The following is a 16,997-nucleotide window of genomic DNA, read 5'->3' on the forward strand; positions in this document are numbered from 1 at the left end:
GTGCTGAGGTGTAGAGGTAAGAAAGCAGTCCCACAGGTTAATCTCCAAAATATATAAAGAACTCATACAACAAAAAAACAAACAACTGGATCAAAAAATGGGCAGAGGATATGAACAGACATTTTTCCAAAGAAGATATACAGATGGGCAATACGCACATGAAAAGATGTTCAACATCACTAATCATTAGGGAAATGCAAATCAAAACTACAATGAGATATCACCTTACACCTGTTAGAATGGCTATAATTACCAAGACAAAAAACAACAAATGTTGGAGAGGAAGTGGAGAAAAGGGAACCCTCATACAGTGCTGGCGGGAATGCAAACTGCCAACTGCAGCCACTACGGAAAATGGTATCGAGATTCCTCAAAAAATTAAAAGTAGAAATACCATACAACCCAGCTATCCCACTACTGGGTATCTATCCAAATAACTTGAAATCAACAATTCAAAGAGACTCATGCACCCCTATGTTCATTGCAGCATTATTCACAATAGCCAAGACATGGAAGCAACCCAAGTACCCACTGACTGATGAATGGATAAAGAAGACGTGGTATATATATACAACTGAATACCACTCAGCCATAAAAAAAGATAAAATCGTCCCAGTTGCAACAACGTGGATGGCCCTTGAGGGTATTATGTTAAGCGAAATCAGCCAGACAGAGAAAGACAAACACCGCATGATTTCACTCATGTGTGGAAGATAAACACATGGACAAAGAGAAGAGACTAGCGGTTACCAGAGGGGAAGAGGGTTGGGGGGTGGGCCTAAAGGGTACATACATATGGTGACTGACAAATAATAATGTACAACTGAAATTTCACAGTGTTATAAACTATTATGACTGCAATTAAAAATAATTAATTAATTAAAAAAGAAAGCAGCCCCGTGGTCGAGGAACTGAGAGAAGTTCAGCACGGCTGGGTCACGGCTTGGGCAGACCTAAAAAGAACCAAAGCTGGAGCAGAAAACTGGCTATTCACACACAGCTTGCATGCTAGCTTAAGGAGTTTGAACTTTATGGGAGGTCAATGGGAAGCTGCAGAACGTGTTTAGAAAGAGTGCAGCTGATCAAACAGCTGATATTTGGAAAACGGATCGAAGAGACAAAACCGGAGGCTACCAAAATTATCCCAGTGGAAGACGATAGGGCTGGACAAGGACAGAAGCAGTGGGGACGGCGAGACCTGGAGAGAGCCAAGCGCTGTTGAGAACACAATGAGAGCCGGCCCAGTGGTATAGCGGTTAAGTGAGCGGCACTCCGCTTTAGCAGTTCAGATCCTGGGCGCGCACTGACGTACCACTTGCCAAGCCATGCTGTGGTGGTGTCCTATACAAAGTAGAGGAAGATGGGCATGGATGTTAGCCCAGGGCCAATCTTCCTTGGCAAAAAAGAGGAAGATTAGCAACAGATGTTAGCTCAGGGCTGATCTTCCTCACACACACACACAAAAAAAACAATGAACTGTCTGGGTGGGGGAGGAGCTGCCCAGGATGCAGTCCAGTGCAACCAGTCACCAAAGAAAGGGCAGTTCTCTGAGACTCACTTGGAAACTTTAGAGCCCAAGTGCTTGGTCTGTCAGTAGCAGCCTTTCTCCAGCTCTGCTTGAGCCCTGGCATTTACATTGTACATGAACAGCTGAACAGGAAACATACCCGCATCAGAGCAAACATATCAGACAAACCCAAATTCAAATCTCACCTCTGCCACTGAGTTCACTATGTGCCCAAGGGCATGTCACATGGCCTGTCAAAGCCTGCCTCCTCAGCTATCACCAGGAGTCCAGAGAGCCCTCAGTGCAGCCATCGAACAGGATCAAAGGAGCACCTGGGCAAAGTACCAAGAAGGCTCCTGGTGGGTACTGGACAACCCCACTGACCTCTAGTTCATGCACTGCAAGCTCTTCTAGCATCGGAATCTGGTAAAGGAAAGTAGGCCATTCTCGAAGTCCTGGATCTTGGGACATCTAAAAACAAATGCCTGTTTACTTGGGATTGCCAAGGAGAAAGGAGGTGAGCAGTTGCTTCCCTCTTGATAACGGGTCAGGCAATGCTAGGAACACTAACAGACAGAGGCTGCCTTGATCTCCTGGGAGGGAGGCAACAGGGTCTCTCACTCCCCAAGCACATGACTGTAATAGACAGAGCTTAGCTCCCCCATACTTCACATCTCCACTAGGGCTTTCTTTTCAAGCAGCAGGATATATCTGAGGAGCTTAGGGGAAAAGTCATTTATCTCATAACATGATGGAAAGTAAGAGACAAACCCATCTGATTTACTCCTTTCTTCTATATGGCAGCAAAATGGAAAGTACCATTTGTCAGAGGTGAGACAGCCTGTAAGGGTAGAGCGACAACAGACAAGCTCTTCGTGGCAGTGTGGCCATGACCAGCTTCTACCTTCTCAGTTTCTACCCCTCACTGCCAAAACCACAATGCAAGCTAGAGCTAGAAGAGTCACTCTGCCTCTCTGTCGGGCTCCAGAAAGAAGAGAGCAGAGAGCGGGCACTATTCCGATCAAGCTGAGTCGAGATCCGCCAGAGAGCAGGACAGAGGAGGGGCAGCAGCTGCAACAAAGGCCCTCAGCTGACCACAAAGCCAGGTCCACCCTGAGGCTCTCATGACCCACTGCAGGCAGTGGGGGCAAACTGGGGCCCTGGAAAATGACCTTCCTTGAGAATGAACTAGTGGTTTCTGGGGCCCATGCTGCCCTCCACTCCCCTCTGCTGACTCTCCCACAAAAGCACAGTCTGCTGAAACCAGTGCAGTCATGTGGAGGGGGATGCGAGCACACTTCAGTCAGCTTGGATTTTTCTTTTTTCTCTTTGGTTTTCCAGATTTTCTACAATTAACATAAATTTCTTTGACAGTCCTAGAAAAATCATTTTTGAGAGCCAGCTGATGGTTGCATACTGAGGAGGTTGTTGGCTCTCACCCATCAGACTCTCCCTGGATTGTCCCAGGGTATCATGTCAGTGCCAGAAGGACACACTGAGAGACTTGGCCTTCATGGTCAGCTTCTCGGTATACCCAGTTCCCTGAGCCTTGACAGGAGGAAAGAGGCTACATGAGAAGAGCACACCTTCAGGGCACACCTTCAGGGGCTGGCCCCGTGGCCTAGTGGTTAAATTTGGTACGCTCTGCTTTGGCGGCCTGGCTTCAGTTCCCGGGCGCAGACCTACACCACTTGTCACCTGCCATGCTGTGGCAGTGACTCACATACAACATAGAGGAAGCCTGGCACACATGTTAGCTGAGGGCGAATCTTCCTCAAGCAAAAAAATAAATAAATAAAAAATAAATACGAGCACACCTTCAGAAACAGAGGAAATGGTCAAAATCCCTGCTGAGCAGAGGAGCTAGGGCTCTGGCTCACACGGCACCTGGTGCATCCCAAGAGAGACCCAAAATACACACTCAGGAGACCCTGCTGCAGTGACACAGACTCAGCACAGCTCCAAGTGACTAGACTCTTCCATGACCCAGGCAGGCCTGAAGGAGAATAGAGGACAGCACCTTAGAAACCAGGCCTCTGGACTCTCACACTCTCCAGAGATGTACAACAAGGCCTGGGGAGAGGAGGCCACCCATTTGCTGTAATCTTCCACCCAGTCCTGCAGAAAGGGAACCTCTTTGGCAACAAGTCTGACATTCCCTTCCTGCCTCCTGAAGCGAAGCATCTGAGGAGATTTAAAGTTATAGGAACACTTTGCAGCAGGGCTCCAGAGACAACACCCCAGACTCTGAAGCCTAGTCTCAGACACTCCAGCCTAATTCAGGGCTGTGGGTTTTGGATTTCAACCCACATCTCAGGTTCCCTATCAGAAGAAGAGAGGTTGGACTAAAGGGCTCCTAAGCTCCTTCCCAGCTCTGACCTAGAGACTACAACTCTTGGCAGAGTAACATCTGTGTAATGGTGCAAATGTGCTGTACCCAGATGCAAGCCTAAGATGAGGCAGACCCTGGAATAGCAATCAAAAAGCCACCAAGAAGATATCAAGAGAAAAGGAAATTACAGACATTATCCTTTATAAATATAGATGCAAAAAGCCTCAATAAAATTGTAGCAAATCAAATCCAACAAGAAATTAAAAGGATTATATACCATGACACCAAGTAGAAGTTATCCCAGGAAGGCAAGAGCACTTCAACAAAAGAAAATCAATCAATATAATAAACCACATCACACACTAATAGAACAAAGGGAAAAAATCCACATGATCAACTCAATTGATGCAGAAAAAGCATTTGACAAAATCCAACAACGCTTCATGATAAAAATACTCAGAAAACTAGGAATAAAAGGGAACTTCCTCAACATGATGAAGGACATTTATGAAAAACCCAGAGCTAACATACTCAATGGTAAAACACTAAAAGATTTTCCCCTAAGATCAGGAACAAAACAAGGATGTCCACCTTTCACTACCCTTATTCAACATTGTATTGAAAGTTGCAGCCAGAGCAATTAGACAAGGAAAAAAAATAAAAGGCATTCAAATTGGAAAGGAATAAGTAAAACTACCTGTTTGCAAATGTCACAATCCTATATATAGAAAATGCCAAACAATAAACAGAAAAGTTACTAGAGCTAATAAAAGAATTCAGTAAAGTTGCAGGATACAAGAGCAACACACAAAAAGCAATTATGTTTGTATACATTAACACTGAACAATCCAAAAAGAAAATTAAGAAAACAATGCTATTTACAATAGCAACAAAAAGAATAAAATACTTAGGAATAAATTTAACCAAGGAGGGAAAAGACTTGTACACTAAAAACTATAAAAAACTACTAAAAGAAATTAAAGGAGACACAAATAAATGGAAAGACATCCATGTTCATGGATCGGAAGACTTAACATTGTTTACACTCCCCAAATTGATCTACAGATTCAGTGCAATCCCTACCAAAATTCGAATAGCCTTTTTTGCAGAAATGGAAAAGCCAATCCTCAAAATCACATGGACTTGCAAGGGACCCCGAGTAGTTAAAACAATCTTGAAAAAAGAACAAAGTTGAACAAGTCATACTTCCTGATTTCGGAACTTACTATAAAACTATAGTAATCAGGGCCGGCCCTGTGGCTTAGCGGTTAAGTGTGCGCGCTCCGCTACTGGCGGCCCAGGTTCGGATCCCGGGTGTGCACCGACGCACCACTTCTCCGGCCATGATGAGGCCGTGTCCCACATACAGCAACTAGAAGGATGTGCAACTATGACATACAACTATCTACTGGGGCTTTGGGGAATAAAAAGGAGGAGGATTGGCAATAGATGTTAGCTCAGAGCTGGTCTTTCTCAGCAAAAAGAGGAGGATTAGCATGCATGTTAGCTCAGGGCTGATCTTCCTCACCAAAAAAAAAAAAAACTATAGTAATCAAAACAGCGTGGTACTGGCATAAGGTACCAAAGGAATAGAATTGAAAGTCCATAAATGAACCCATATATCTACAGCTGAAATACTTTTGACAAAGGTGCCGAGTCCACTCAATGGGGAAAGAATAGTCTCTTCAACAATAGTGCTGGGACAACTGTATTTCCACATGCAAAAGAATGAAGCTGGACTCCTACTTCATACCATTTATGAAAATTGACTCAAATTGGATAAATGATCTAAATATAAGAGTTAAAATCATAAAACTCTTAGAAGAAAACATAGCAGAAAAGCCTCATAACCTTGGATTTGGCAATGGATTCTTAGATATGACACCAAAAGCATGAGCAACAAAAGAAAAAAACAGACAAATTGGACTTCATCAAAATGTCCTCTGATGCATTAAAAGTTTTACTTATCAAGAAAGTAAAAAGACAACCTATAGAATGGGAGAAAATATTTGCAAATCATATCGCTGATAAAGGTTTAATAACCAAAATATATAAAGAGTTCCTACAACTCAACAACAAAAAGACAAAATAACCCAATTATAAAATAGGCAAAAGACTTGAATAGACATTTCTCCAAAGAAGATATACTAAGAGCCAATAAGTACACGAGAAAATGCTCAACATCACTAGTCATTAGGAACTGCAAACCAAAACCTCAACGAGATACTACTTCACACCTAGGATAGCTATAATAAGTATTGGTAAGAATGTGGAGAAACTGGAACCTTCGCACATTGCTGGTGAGGATGTAAAATGGCGCAGTCACTGTGGAAAACAGTTTGGTGGTTCTTCAAAAAGTTAAACATAGAATGATCCAGCAATTCCACTCTTAAGTGTACACCCAAAAGAATTGAAAAGCGGGACTCAAACAGATACTGGTATGCCAATGTTCACTGCACCATTATTCACAAGAGCCAGAAGATGGAAAAAACCCAAGTGTCCATCAACAGATGAATGGATAAACAAAATGTGGTATATATATACAACCGTAAAAAAAGAATGAAGTTCTGATACTGGCCACAACATAGATAAACCTTGAAACATTATGCTAAGTGAAATAAGCCAAAATAAAAGGATAAATATTTTATGATTCCACTTATATCTAGGCAAATTCATAGAGACAGAAAGTAGACTAGAGGTTACCAGGGGTTGGAAGGAGGGGGAAATGGGGAGTTATTGCTTAATGCGTACAGAGTTTCTGTTTGGGGTGATGGAAAAGTTTTGGAAATAGATAGTGGTGATGGTTGCACAACATTGTGAATATAATTAATACCAATGAATTGTACACTTAAAAATGGTTAAGATGGGGAGTCGGCCCAGTGGTGCAAGTGGTTAAGTGCACACGCTCTGCTGTGGCGGCGCAGGGTTCGCCGGTTCGTATCCCAGGCACGCACAGACACACTGCTTGCCAAGCCACGCTGTGGTGGTATCCCATATAAAGTAGAGGAAGATGGGCACGGATGTTAGCTCAGGGCCAATCTTCCTCAGAAAAAAGAGGAGGACTGGCATCAGATGTTAGCTCAAGGCTGATCTTCCTCACAACAACAACAAAAAAATGGTTAAGATGGCATATTTTACGTTATATATGTTTTACCATACACATGCATATGAAGAGTAACCAAGAACACCCCTATGGCTCTGCATGCCGGCGTGAACTTCCTCTGGCTTTTCTGGATGAGACAAGTAGGCCTTGGCAAAGAGTGCAGTGGAAAGCATCAGAGTATTCTCACATCATGACCAGAAGAAAGAAGTCTCTCACTGCAAGCACACAGCAGACGCCTAGAGTAAAGATCACAGACCTAGTTCTTTTTCCTTTCTATTAATTTCTTCTTAGAGGGAAGGTGGATTTTAAGAGCTGGCAAGCCCATAGGCACTTTTAATAAATGTTGCATAAGATATACGAAACAATGATTATGGGACTTGAACTTTTTTTTTTTTTTTGTGAGGAAGATCAGCCCTGAGCTAACATCCATGCCAATCTTCCTCTTTTTGCTGAGGAAGACTGGCCCTGGGCTAACATCTGTGCCTATCTTCTACCACTTTATGTGGGATGCCACCACATGGCCTGAAAAGCGGTGCATCGGTGCACGCCCGGGATCCGAACCTGGGCTGCCAGCAGCAGAGCACGCGCACTTAACCGCTACACCATGGGGCCGGCCCCCGAACATTTTTAATTTAAGCTCCATCCACTGGATGTCTCCAGGCTCACAGAGCTCTGGTACGTAGTGACAAAGAGGAGAGAAGAGACAAGAGACAAGCTCCTCAGCCTCAGGGTTAGTGGCTTTTAGCGGCTGTGGGAAGGTACCAGGTCTGCTGCTAATTTTCTGCTGAAAAGGCCAGTCACCATTGCCCCTGCCCCCTGTCCCAGACTCCCATTGAGCTACTGGAATCTCACCTGACAGTTTCATCTTGACATCTAACACCTTAGCCACAGCTCAGCAGGCTGGCTATCTTGCTCCTCTCAGAACCTGCCCCAGATAAAGAAATCCACAACCTCCACAACAGAAGGGATCTCTAGGACCACGGTTACAAAATGGTCCTTGGGAGATGTTTCAGGAAAAACACCAACTGACATTTAGGTCTAAAATGAGGGCTAATATTTGGTGCTAGGGATTTTATTTCATAGTCTGATGGGCCTGCTTAAAGCCACAATCCACCATGACATTGGCTACTGCATGTAAGCTGCTCCTCCAGCAGTCACACTCCCACCCAGCTCCTATGTCAAGAAGCTACCCAGTCACCCACTAAGCCCAACTCTCTGCAGGCCCCCCACTGAGAGGAGGGGCATTACAGTGATGAAGGAACCCAGTCCCAGTATCATCCAAGGAAGAACAGGCCTGAAGGCAAAGTGGCTTTGACTCGGGATGCACTTGTAGGGAGGAAGATGGTTCTGAATGCAGATTAAGAGACCCTCACACATCCACTGCCACCAGCACCATCAAAACACCCAGAGCCCACAAAACAGGAAGGAGCAGAACAGCCCCCACGGGTGGCCCTAGACAGGGTACTCACACACTATGGGTTCCGCTTCCTTCCCTAAAGGGATGACAGAATCTCAAGTACCACTGCCCTTAACGGAGAATGTAGCCAGTTGATGCCCCAGCTAAATGTGAGAGGGTTCCCACAGACCCCACACCCAGTAGGCTCTGGGCGCTAAATTCTACCTCTCTGGCCCTGTGTAATTACAGAGCTGGAGCACAGCTGAGTGTGTACACGGCAAATGCCCTTAGGTACTCAGACATTAACTCTCTAGTTACAGGTGTTCATCCAGAAATTGGCCTTGAGTTTGCTGGTTTGTAATTTATCATCTTTCATTATTTTCAACAGAGGTTCTTATCCAAGTAACATACACCACCATTATATGGAAACCTTAAGCCCCAATGATTTTGAAAGCATCAAATTCCATGTATGAAACACCTTTCTGCTTAAAATATCCAGAATGATTTCTGTTTTCTGCACTGGCCTCAACTGAGACAACATACATAATGGAAATAACCTGCATGGTTTCAACCTGCATCTCTCTGTCGCTTCTGCTGTCTATTTTTAAAATGTACACTGTGGGCCGGCCCTGTGGCTTAGTGGTTAAGAGCGCGCGCTCTGATGCTGGCGGCCCGGGTTCGGATCCCGGGCGCACAGACGCACCGCTTCTCCAGCCGTGCTGAGGCCGAGTCCCACATACAGCAACTAGAAGGATGTGCAACTATGACATACAACTATCTACTGGGGCTTTGGGGGGATAAATAAATACATAAAATTTAAAATGTACACTGTGTTAGGTGTTGAAAGATCCTATGCATTTTTTATAGTTAAAAAACATTATCTATTATTACAGTTAAAACACAATAGATATTTTACCTATCTATAGGTAAAATAAAAATACATTTTGGTTAAAAAAAAAAGCAAATATAACTACTGATAAACTCCTGGCACAACAGTTGTTATTAAAACAGAGCATTCTATAAAACAGCCCATGCCAATTTCACACACATGGCTTTGTAAACTGGGTTATAACCAGTTCTACTCAGCAAACGATTTCCTCTGCTTCTCTCCTTTTGGTTCAGGTCCACTTTGGCAATGTCCTCTAGAAGAGACAAGCTGAGCCCTCGGACCATTTGAGCACAAGTGCCCTTCTCCTCTCTCCACCTCTTCTCATCTTCCAACTGCCTCCTCCCCGAGGGCCAGTAGGTTTTGTTTCATGATGAAACTGACCAAAAAATAGCAGCTGCCTGGCGCATTGTGCATTGAGAAAACTTCTGGGGCTCTGTCTCAACAAGAACGAGTGCTGTTATCAATCAGTAATGTTTGCCATGGAAGCTGAGGGAGCAGGGAGGGTATCTGAGTCTTGACATTTGCCATCACTAAACTACAGTAAACTCCCCTGGCATCTCAGGCCAGCTCTAAGGTCCAAGAGGTAGGAGAGGAAGAGAACATAAGAGGGGTGCAAAAGACTTACTCCTCCCTCACCTCCCTCCGCAGTCCAGAGCATCTTTTTCTGGCCCCTTCATAACAGAGGGGCTGGGCTCTTTTTCACTGTGAAGTCCTCCAGCCTCATTTCTAGCCACAGAGCCACGACTTCACATTTTGTTTGTTTGTTTGTTTTGTTTTGTTTTTGTGAGGAAGATCAGCCCTGAGCTAACATCTGCCAATCCTCCTCTTTTTGCTGAGGAAGACTGGCCCTGGGCTAACATCCGTGCCCATCTTCCTCCACTTTATATGGGATGCCGCCACAGCATGGCTTGCCAAGCAGTGCATCAGTGCGCACCCGGGATCCAAACCGGCGAACCTCGCAGCGGGCTGCCACAGCGGAGCACACGCACTTAACCGCTTGTGCCACGGGCCGGCCCCTGACTTCCCATTTCAACTACAACAAAACAATGCCAAGGATCCTGAAGCTACAAAGACATTTTATGCGGATATGGAACAGAATTCTGGAGAGGCAGAGGGACATCCTAGCATTTAGACATGGTGTTATCCATCCCTCTCCCAGTGATGAGTCCCTTCTTTTCAACCACAGAGACCCTTGATTCCTTCCCAATAGCCCCAGAATAGGATGGTACACTGTGCTTGCCACGTCCACCCTCCTATATTCCAGCTTGATGAGCTCCTGCTTTCCCTCTAACAGGGAATCTCCCTTATGTGGTGAACCATCTAGGGAAAAGACCAAACATTCCAGAGAACAAAAACAATGGGGGCAGGAATGGGAGAGGGGTGAGGAGATGGGACGTGAATTTTAAGAATTTCTCTAGAGGCTGATCCCTGATCAAGGAAGTCCCCAATTATAAAGGAAAGAAGCCACACTCCTCACTCTCAGCTCACAGTTGGAGCCTGGGTGGTGACATACAGCGAGCAGGGAGGTCCCAGGGAAGCCCTGATGTGCTCAGCACAGGAATAGATCCTACCAGTAAAGTGGACACCATGTGGACTCCAGTCCTCTCACCCCATGCCACAGCTACACATCAGTGTGCCCAGGTAAACCTGGACTTTAACCTCCAACACAGGTAAGCAATACAACACTCCAAGATCCTTCAGAGCCCAAATATTCCATGTCTCCAAAAACAATGCAATGGGTTATTTAGGGAGAGATGCTGCCAAAAGCTCAGCTTCTCCATGAGGCCATCAGCCCCAGGGGGCAGTCAGGGAGAACAGGGCACAACCACCATCTGTACCTGCCTTGGGCAAGGACAGCACCTACTTCTCAGGGCAAGCAGGACAAGGCCTTCCCCGGGTCTACAGATGTGTGCCAGACTTCTCGATGGTGCTATACAATGCACAAGAGACTGGAGTAGGGGGACCTAAGGTGAGTGGTCAGCCACAGGCTGTCTCTAGGCTAGAGGGCCTGCACCCAAGTGGCTCTCCAGACCAGAATGTGGCAGGCGAGATCTTAATTGAGCAGCTCTCTAGGTTTCTATGGAAAATCACTTTGGGTGATTCTGAGCCATGAGAGGGAGATGCTTAGGCATAAAACATGCGACAGTGTTGTCTTTCAGATGGGACTTGGCGAAACCAAAATACCAGAGAACACCAGCACACACAGTCCTTTCACCTCTGAGAAGCCTCTCTGGCTACCAATCTTCAACATCCCACCTCTGCATCTCACCACACAGGAGAAAGGCCAGCCAAGAGAGAGAAAAGACAACTGCTGTGGAAAAATCACATCCAGAGTCAAGGACCTAAGGCCACTGGCCTACACTGGACAGGGCTCTCAGCCATAACAGCTTGGCTGAACCAGACCAGCAGAGTCTCTTCTCCCTTATCCAACCTCACAAGCGTGGGCAGATCCAAAGTCCTCACCTACTGCTACCACCCTCAGGATAAAGCCCACGTTCCTTGGCCACAGCACATAAAGTATTTCCGATCTGGCTCCTGACTACCTCATGCTCTGTGTTCCACATCTTTTAATGCACTGTTCCTTCTACCTGGAGTATCTGTTTCTCACTTTGTTCACGTGGAACCCTCTCCCTCATCCTTCCAGATTCAGCATCATCACCTCTTCTATGAGGCTTTCCTCAAACTCAGGTACAGGAGGAAGTACAACTTCTGGGCACCCCTGAGTACGGCACACACCATGGATTGGTCCTTTCTACACCACCCTGTGAGGTCATGTGCACAGGCACATCTGCCTCCTCTCTAGATAGGCCTTGTGCCTGTGTTCCTGGAGCTCAGGCCTGAGACTGGGACAAAACAATGGGTGCCTCATTGTAGTGTGTAGAATTAATGGATGAGTGCACTGCCACCTGGCCAAAGGAAGTCACCTGCAGGTAACAAGCAAAGGCAGGCTGGCTGTGGCCAAAGGCCTCTGCTCAGGGCCTGGGCACCAGTGGCAGAGGAGAGCCCCCCCCAACTTAATCCAGTGCTCTAGCCCGGGCTTGGTGTTCTTGGGTAGAGCCACCCATCACATGTCAGGAGGTTGCCGCTGCTGGGATGACGTTACAGTCTATTTTGAGGGTCACACTGGAGCATCTGTCAGCCTGGCCAGCCACACCCTCCATGTGTCATCACTAAGAGCCAGGGACACCCATGGGTCCAAGAACTCTGCCTGAGCAAGTCATTTCCCCCAAGGACCCTCAGCTTCAGGGCCTTTCCAGCTTCCCAGCAGGATCCACCCAGATGGCCCTTATCTCCTGGCACCACTGCCAGGGCTCTGATGTCTCCTCACCTCACCAAACCTGCTCCTGGGGTTCCCAGCTCTGATGACTCGGCAAAATGCAGCTGAAGCCCATCAGTCTCTGCCAAGCTCTTAGCTCAAATATAGTCCCTCCTTCTCCAGCCCTCTCTTATATTTGGAGAGTGCCCAGAAAGCCCAGCACCCTGACATCAAGCTAGTTACCGACCAGACTCATTTTAGGTCCAACAGGTCTCACCTACTGGGAGATTCCCACTCATCCCTCAAAACTTTGCCCATGCTCTGCCTCCCCTTACAGCGAGCCTTTTAGTCCACTCTCTACTGAGCAGGCCACAGCTCTCTTAGGACAAGGCTGGCCTGTGCTGGCTTTACCTTTGTTCTCCCTACATCTAGCATGGGCCTGGCACATAGTAGGTATGACTAAATACTCTATGAACCCTTGAAATGAAACCTTTCTAATTAGACCAGCTTAGTGTGTTCTTCTACAAAAGACATCATCAGAACAAAGGCCTTTCTGGAAAACAATGACACTGACAACTGGGTTCATAAACACCTTTTACGAAGGAGGCCCATACTCAAGTCTACTGAAAAACAAGTTTACAGATTTAATGGGATGGTAAGTCAATCAAGCCCAGTCCAGAGCACACCACATTTCTCTGTCCCCACTCAGCACCTTTCAGCTCCGTCCCCTAAGAACACTGTGATCCCCTAAGAATCCAACTGGACATTCCTTCACTCTATCCAGGGAAGGAATGCAATGGGGAAAGGTAGCAGCACATGGACACACATGTCTTGGATCAGGCGAGGGCATCTGACAAGTTAGGCTACTCCATCGCACACCCCAGATCCTGCACCAGGGCAGGTCACCAAACAACCCAGGGACTCAGGGCTCACCCAGAAAACAGGCATCTCATCATCAAAGTGGCTCCAGCCACTTTCCAGAGATGCTGTGAGGATCATACTAGATAATACAAGAAAGCTATACAACTGGTTAACACCTGGGTGATGGAACAAACCGGGGTCAGAAACACACCTCCAACATTGACGGGCAACAGGAAACAAGCTGATCACTGTCTGCCCTATAACTGCCCTTGGCCTCCTCAAAACCACACCTGGCCAATACCAACATCTGGCAACATTCTAGCCACGAGAGGTTTTCAGGGATTCCATAAAGTGGCCATGAGAGAACATTCATATACTTGCCATCCGACAGTGGTCACCCAAAGCAGGCCACCACAGGTATATACGACCTGAGACCTTTTTAAAACTGAGGTTTCCAAGTCAGCTTAACACTTATATTTACCACACGTAAAAATGCTGGGAATAGAAGCTATGAGAAGATGCCCAACTTTCTTTAGATTTGCAGGCAACACCTACAGTAAGGGAATCTAACAAGACACAGGGTCTTTTCCAGCAAGATCCACTTACAACTGAAATGTTAAAAGCCAGTTGAAAGAATTCAGGTCTCTACATTTAAACACACCCCTTCCGGAAAGTTGTTCTCTTCTCTCACTAGCTCAGCTGTTATCTATGATGAAAACAATCCATTTTCCTTCCTACAAGTTTAAGAAATGACCCTCAGTTTCTTTGGCAATAAGGGACTCCAGCACCAACATTTCAGTCTACACTGTAACTATTTTTGCAGTGTTCGTTTTAAGAGGCCATTCTCATTCACACTAATTCAAGCACATTAAATATATGTGCTTTTATCAGAGAGTTGAAAGGGAAACGAGAAGTTTTAAAGGCCTCCAATAATATGAGTTTCCTATCTGTAAATACACTAGATGGGGATAAAGGAGAAAGGTACAATAGCTTGCCATGATCAGAATTTCAGAATCACAGAATTCTAGGGTTAAAGGGAGCTTAAGATGCTCGTCTAGCTCCCCAGAGCACACAAGAGGAGACTGAAGCCCCACAATACAACTACGACCACACAGCCTTCCCAGGCAGGGATATTACAACATCACTGAGGAAGCAGGCAAAGCTCTGACTCTGGCAATCCTGTCCCCAACATGGCCCCTTGGCTGGGCATTCTGCATGCACCCCAAGGGAGACAGTCCCTAGAAGAGAGGAAATATTAGAAATGCTCAATAACACATACTCAGGGTTAACACGAAGGTCACTGGTAGGGTTGGCAAATGTCCGACACCAGACCTAAGGTCTGATGAGGAAAGCCTTTCCAAGGCAGTTGCAATCATGTTATTTCATAACTTAAACACCTGCTCTGTCACAATCACTGGAAAAACGGGAGAATGGGAGAAAAAGAAGAAAAATGAAAAATCTCCCCTCTGATTTCCTGTGTCTGCTTAGATCACCCTAAAACAGGGAGCCTCCCTAATGCTGACTTTAATGAGGACCTCCTACAGCTGGTCCAACTGGTATTCAAGTCCCCGGACTAAAAAACAAGTTTATGAGCAGCAAGGTCAACTGATTCTGACCATGTGCACACTGTTTACCCTGAGATGACACGCCAGTGGCTGCCACAGCTTTGATGAATACTGCGAAGACTCTACTAACCCTTTGAAGCCTACTGGAGCCTCTACATGACTAAATGCAATAAAAAGGAACCCTGAATGCAGCAAGAATGTGAAAGGAGGGAAGTCACAAACACCACACGACAGTGGTGGGGGAAACCCCATTCTGGATGCTGAATTGTTAATGTAAACTTGTTATTCATTTCCCTGACCTATAAGGTATCTCATTACATCACCACTAACGAGAAGTCCCCTCCTCTATCCCTAATGCACCTACTTGCCATCAAGAGTCGCTGCTGAGGCCAGGCCATGCCCACAGTCATGTAACAAAGGGAGCCCACCAGTCAACACTCTGCAGCCCAGACCCATTCAGCTCAGCAGCTCACATCAGTCACAAGTGTCCGCCAGGAGACCTTGAACTCTGACCACAGGGATCAGCTCGGTGTTGCGGGGGGAAGGTGGTAACAAAGAGCTTACCCATCTCTTCCTTTGCTGACAATCTTCACTTCAAAGTAATAAATGCCACAAGCAGCAGGTATGGGGTGGGTCGCGCGCACTGAGGCCGCATCTTTGTGATTTTTGCCATGACCTAATAGGAGAGAGCAAGGAAGAAATTTCATCAGAAAGAAATGCAAAGTGAAGCCTCATTCTTCTCTGCTCCATGGCAACTTCACCCCTCCACGGCCAGAGGAAGCCCTTACATAGTCCCAGGAATAATTAGACAACTGAGTAAACACATAAAACTCCCCCCTTTAGCTCACCTCCTCCTGAGAACAGCAGCCCTGCCTGAGACACTGTCTCCCATACAAACCAAATGAAGGTACAGGCAATGTGGGTGCGTGTGAGAGATTCCCCAGGGCTGCTGGCAGTCTCTCCAGAATACAGGCAACCCACCTGGGAGAGCAGGGGAGGAGGAGGTAGCCCTGGAAGACCCCCACACACTTTAGCACAGAACCCCAGGCCCAGTATGGGACGTCCCGCAGGTGAGCAAGCTCATGGGCCTCAGGCTAATGGAGGGGATGTACCCACCCCTTTCTTCAGACACTCCTGAAACTAAGCAGCAGTGAAGGGCGCAGCTGGAGTTGGAGCTATCCCAGGACAAGGAGGAAGGCCCTTGGGTGGAAGGTCCAGCCCAGCACTGGGTTTTGACACCTGTTGCAGTTCTCTTGACATCGGGTGTCTCAGGGCAGAGGAGACCAGGCAGTCGATCCTCGGCCTGGTCAGCCACACTACCCTGGAAACCCCGCAGGGGCCAAGGCCTAACCCAGAGCACTCGGGCCGGGGAAAGGACGTGATGGGGCAGGGGCCAGGCAGTACAGCCGCCCCGAAGATGCTCTGGCCTTTTCCCCCCGCGGGAAACACAGGCCGATACCTTTGTAGTGGACGCGGAGGTTGCCCTGGGAGAGGCCGATGTAGTTGTACTTGTCCTTGGGGCTCCAGGAGCGCGGCAGCGGCGTCTCCTGCTGGTTGACCGCAGGGTATAGGCGCTGCAGACGCCGGCTCAGCTCCTGCTCCCCCGGGGACGGCAGCCCACCCCCAGCGCCCCCGCCGGAGGAGTCTCCAGCCTGCGGGTTCCCAACTCCCGAGTCCCCCGCCGCCGCCGCCGCCGCCATCTTGGAGGGAGCTGCTATTGTGTCACTGGGGGCGGGGAGGAACGGGACCAGATCCGCCCAGCTCAGCCAATGGCCGGTGAGCCAACGGGGCCCGCAGGGAAACCGAGTCCGAGTCCGGCACCTCTCTTTGGACACTGCCACGCCTCGCCGCATATCGGACTCCATATCCCACAATGCAGAGCTCTCCAGAGGCGGACCAACTAAGGCTGGTGAGGAACTTTGGGATATGTAGTACAAACCTGCTCAGCCATACGCCTGTGCAGCCGAGACTTCGGGACACCGAAAACTACAATTCCCGATGGCAACGCTGCTCCGGCCTATCAGTTCATCTCCCTCCCCTACGCCCGCTGTTTATCCTCCTGCTTCAGTTCTAGTAGCTAGGGTCAAA

General features: G+C 47.2%; 1 protein-coding gene across 2 annotated transcripts in view; it reads right to left on the reverse strand.

Moving 5' to 3' along the window:
• RANBP10 (RAN binding protein 10) overlaps positions 1 to 16,777 on the reverse strand; it is a 63,597-nt gene extending 46,820 nt beyond the window's left edge. Inside the window, exons 1-2 of one of the 2 annotated variants that reach the window (XM_058528059.1) lie at positions 16,369 to 16,777; positions 15,474 to 15,585 (exon numbers count right to left, since the gene is read on the reverse strand). In XM_058528059.1, the coding sequence (XP_058384042.1) occupies positions 15,474 to 15,585; positions 16,369 to 16,774 (518 nt within the window). In that variant the 5' untranslated portion in view covers positions 16,775 to 16,777. The remainder of the gene's footprint in view (positions 1 to 15,473; positions 15,586 to 16,368) is intronic. The other variant, XM_058528060.1, reaches the window with a different exon arrangement.
• Positions 16,778 to 16,997: the final 220 nt, after the last annotated feature.

The sequence above is a fragment of the Diceros bicornis genome, chromosome 32, assembly GCF_020826845.1.
Source record: "Diceros bicornis minor isolate mBicDic1 chromosome 32, mDicBic1.mat.cur, whole genome shotgun sequence".
In the NCBI taxonomy this organism is placed as follows: Eukaryota; Metazoa; Chordata; class Mammalia; order Perissodactyla; family Rhinocerotidae; genus Diceros; species Diceros bicornis.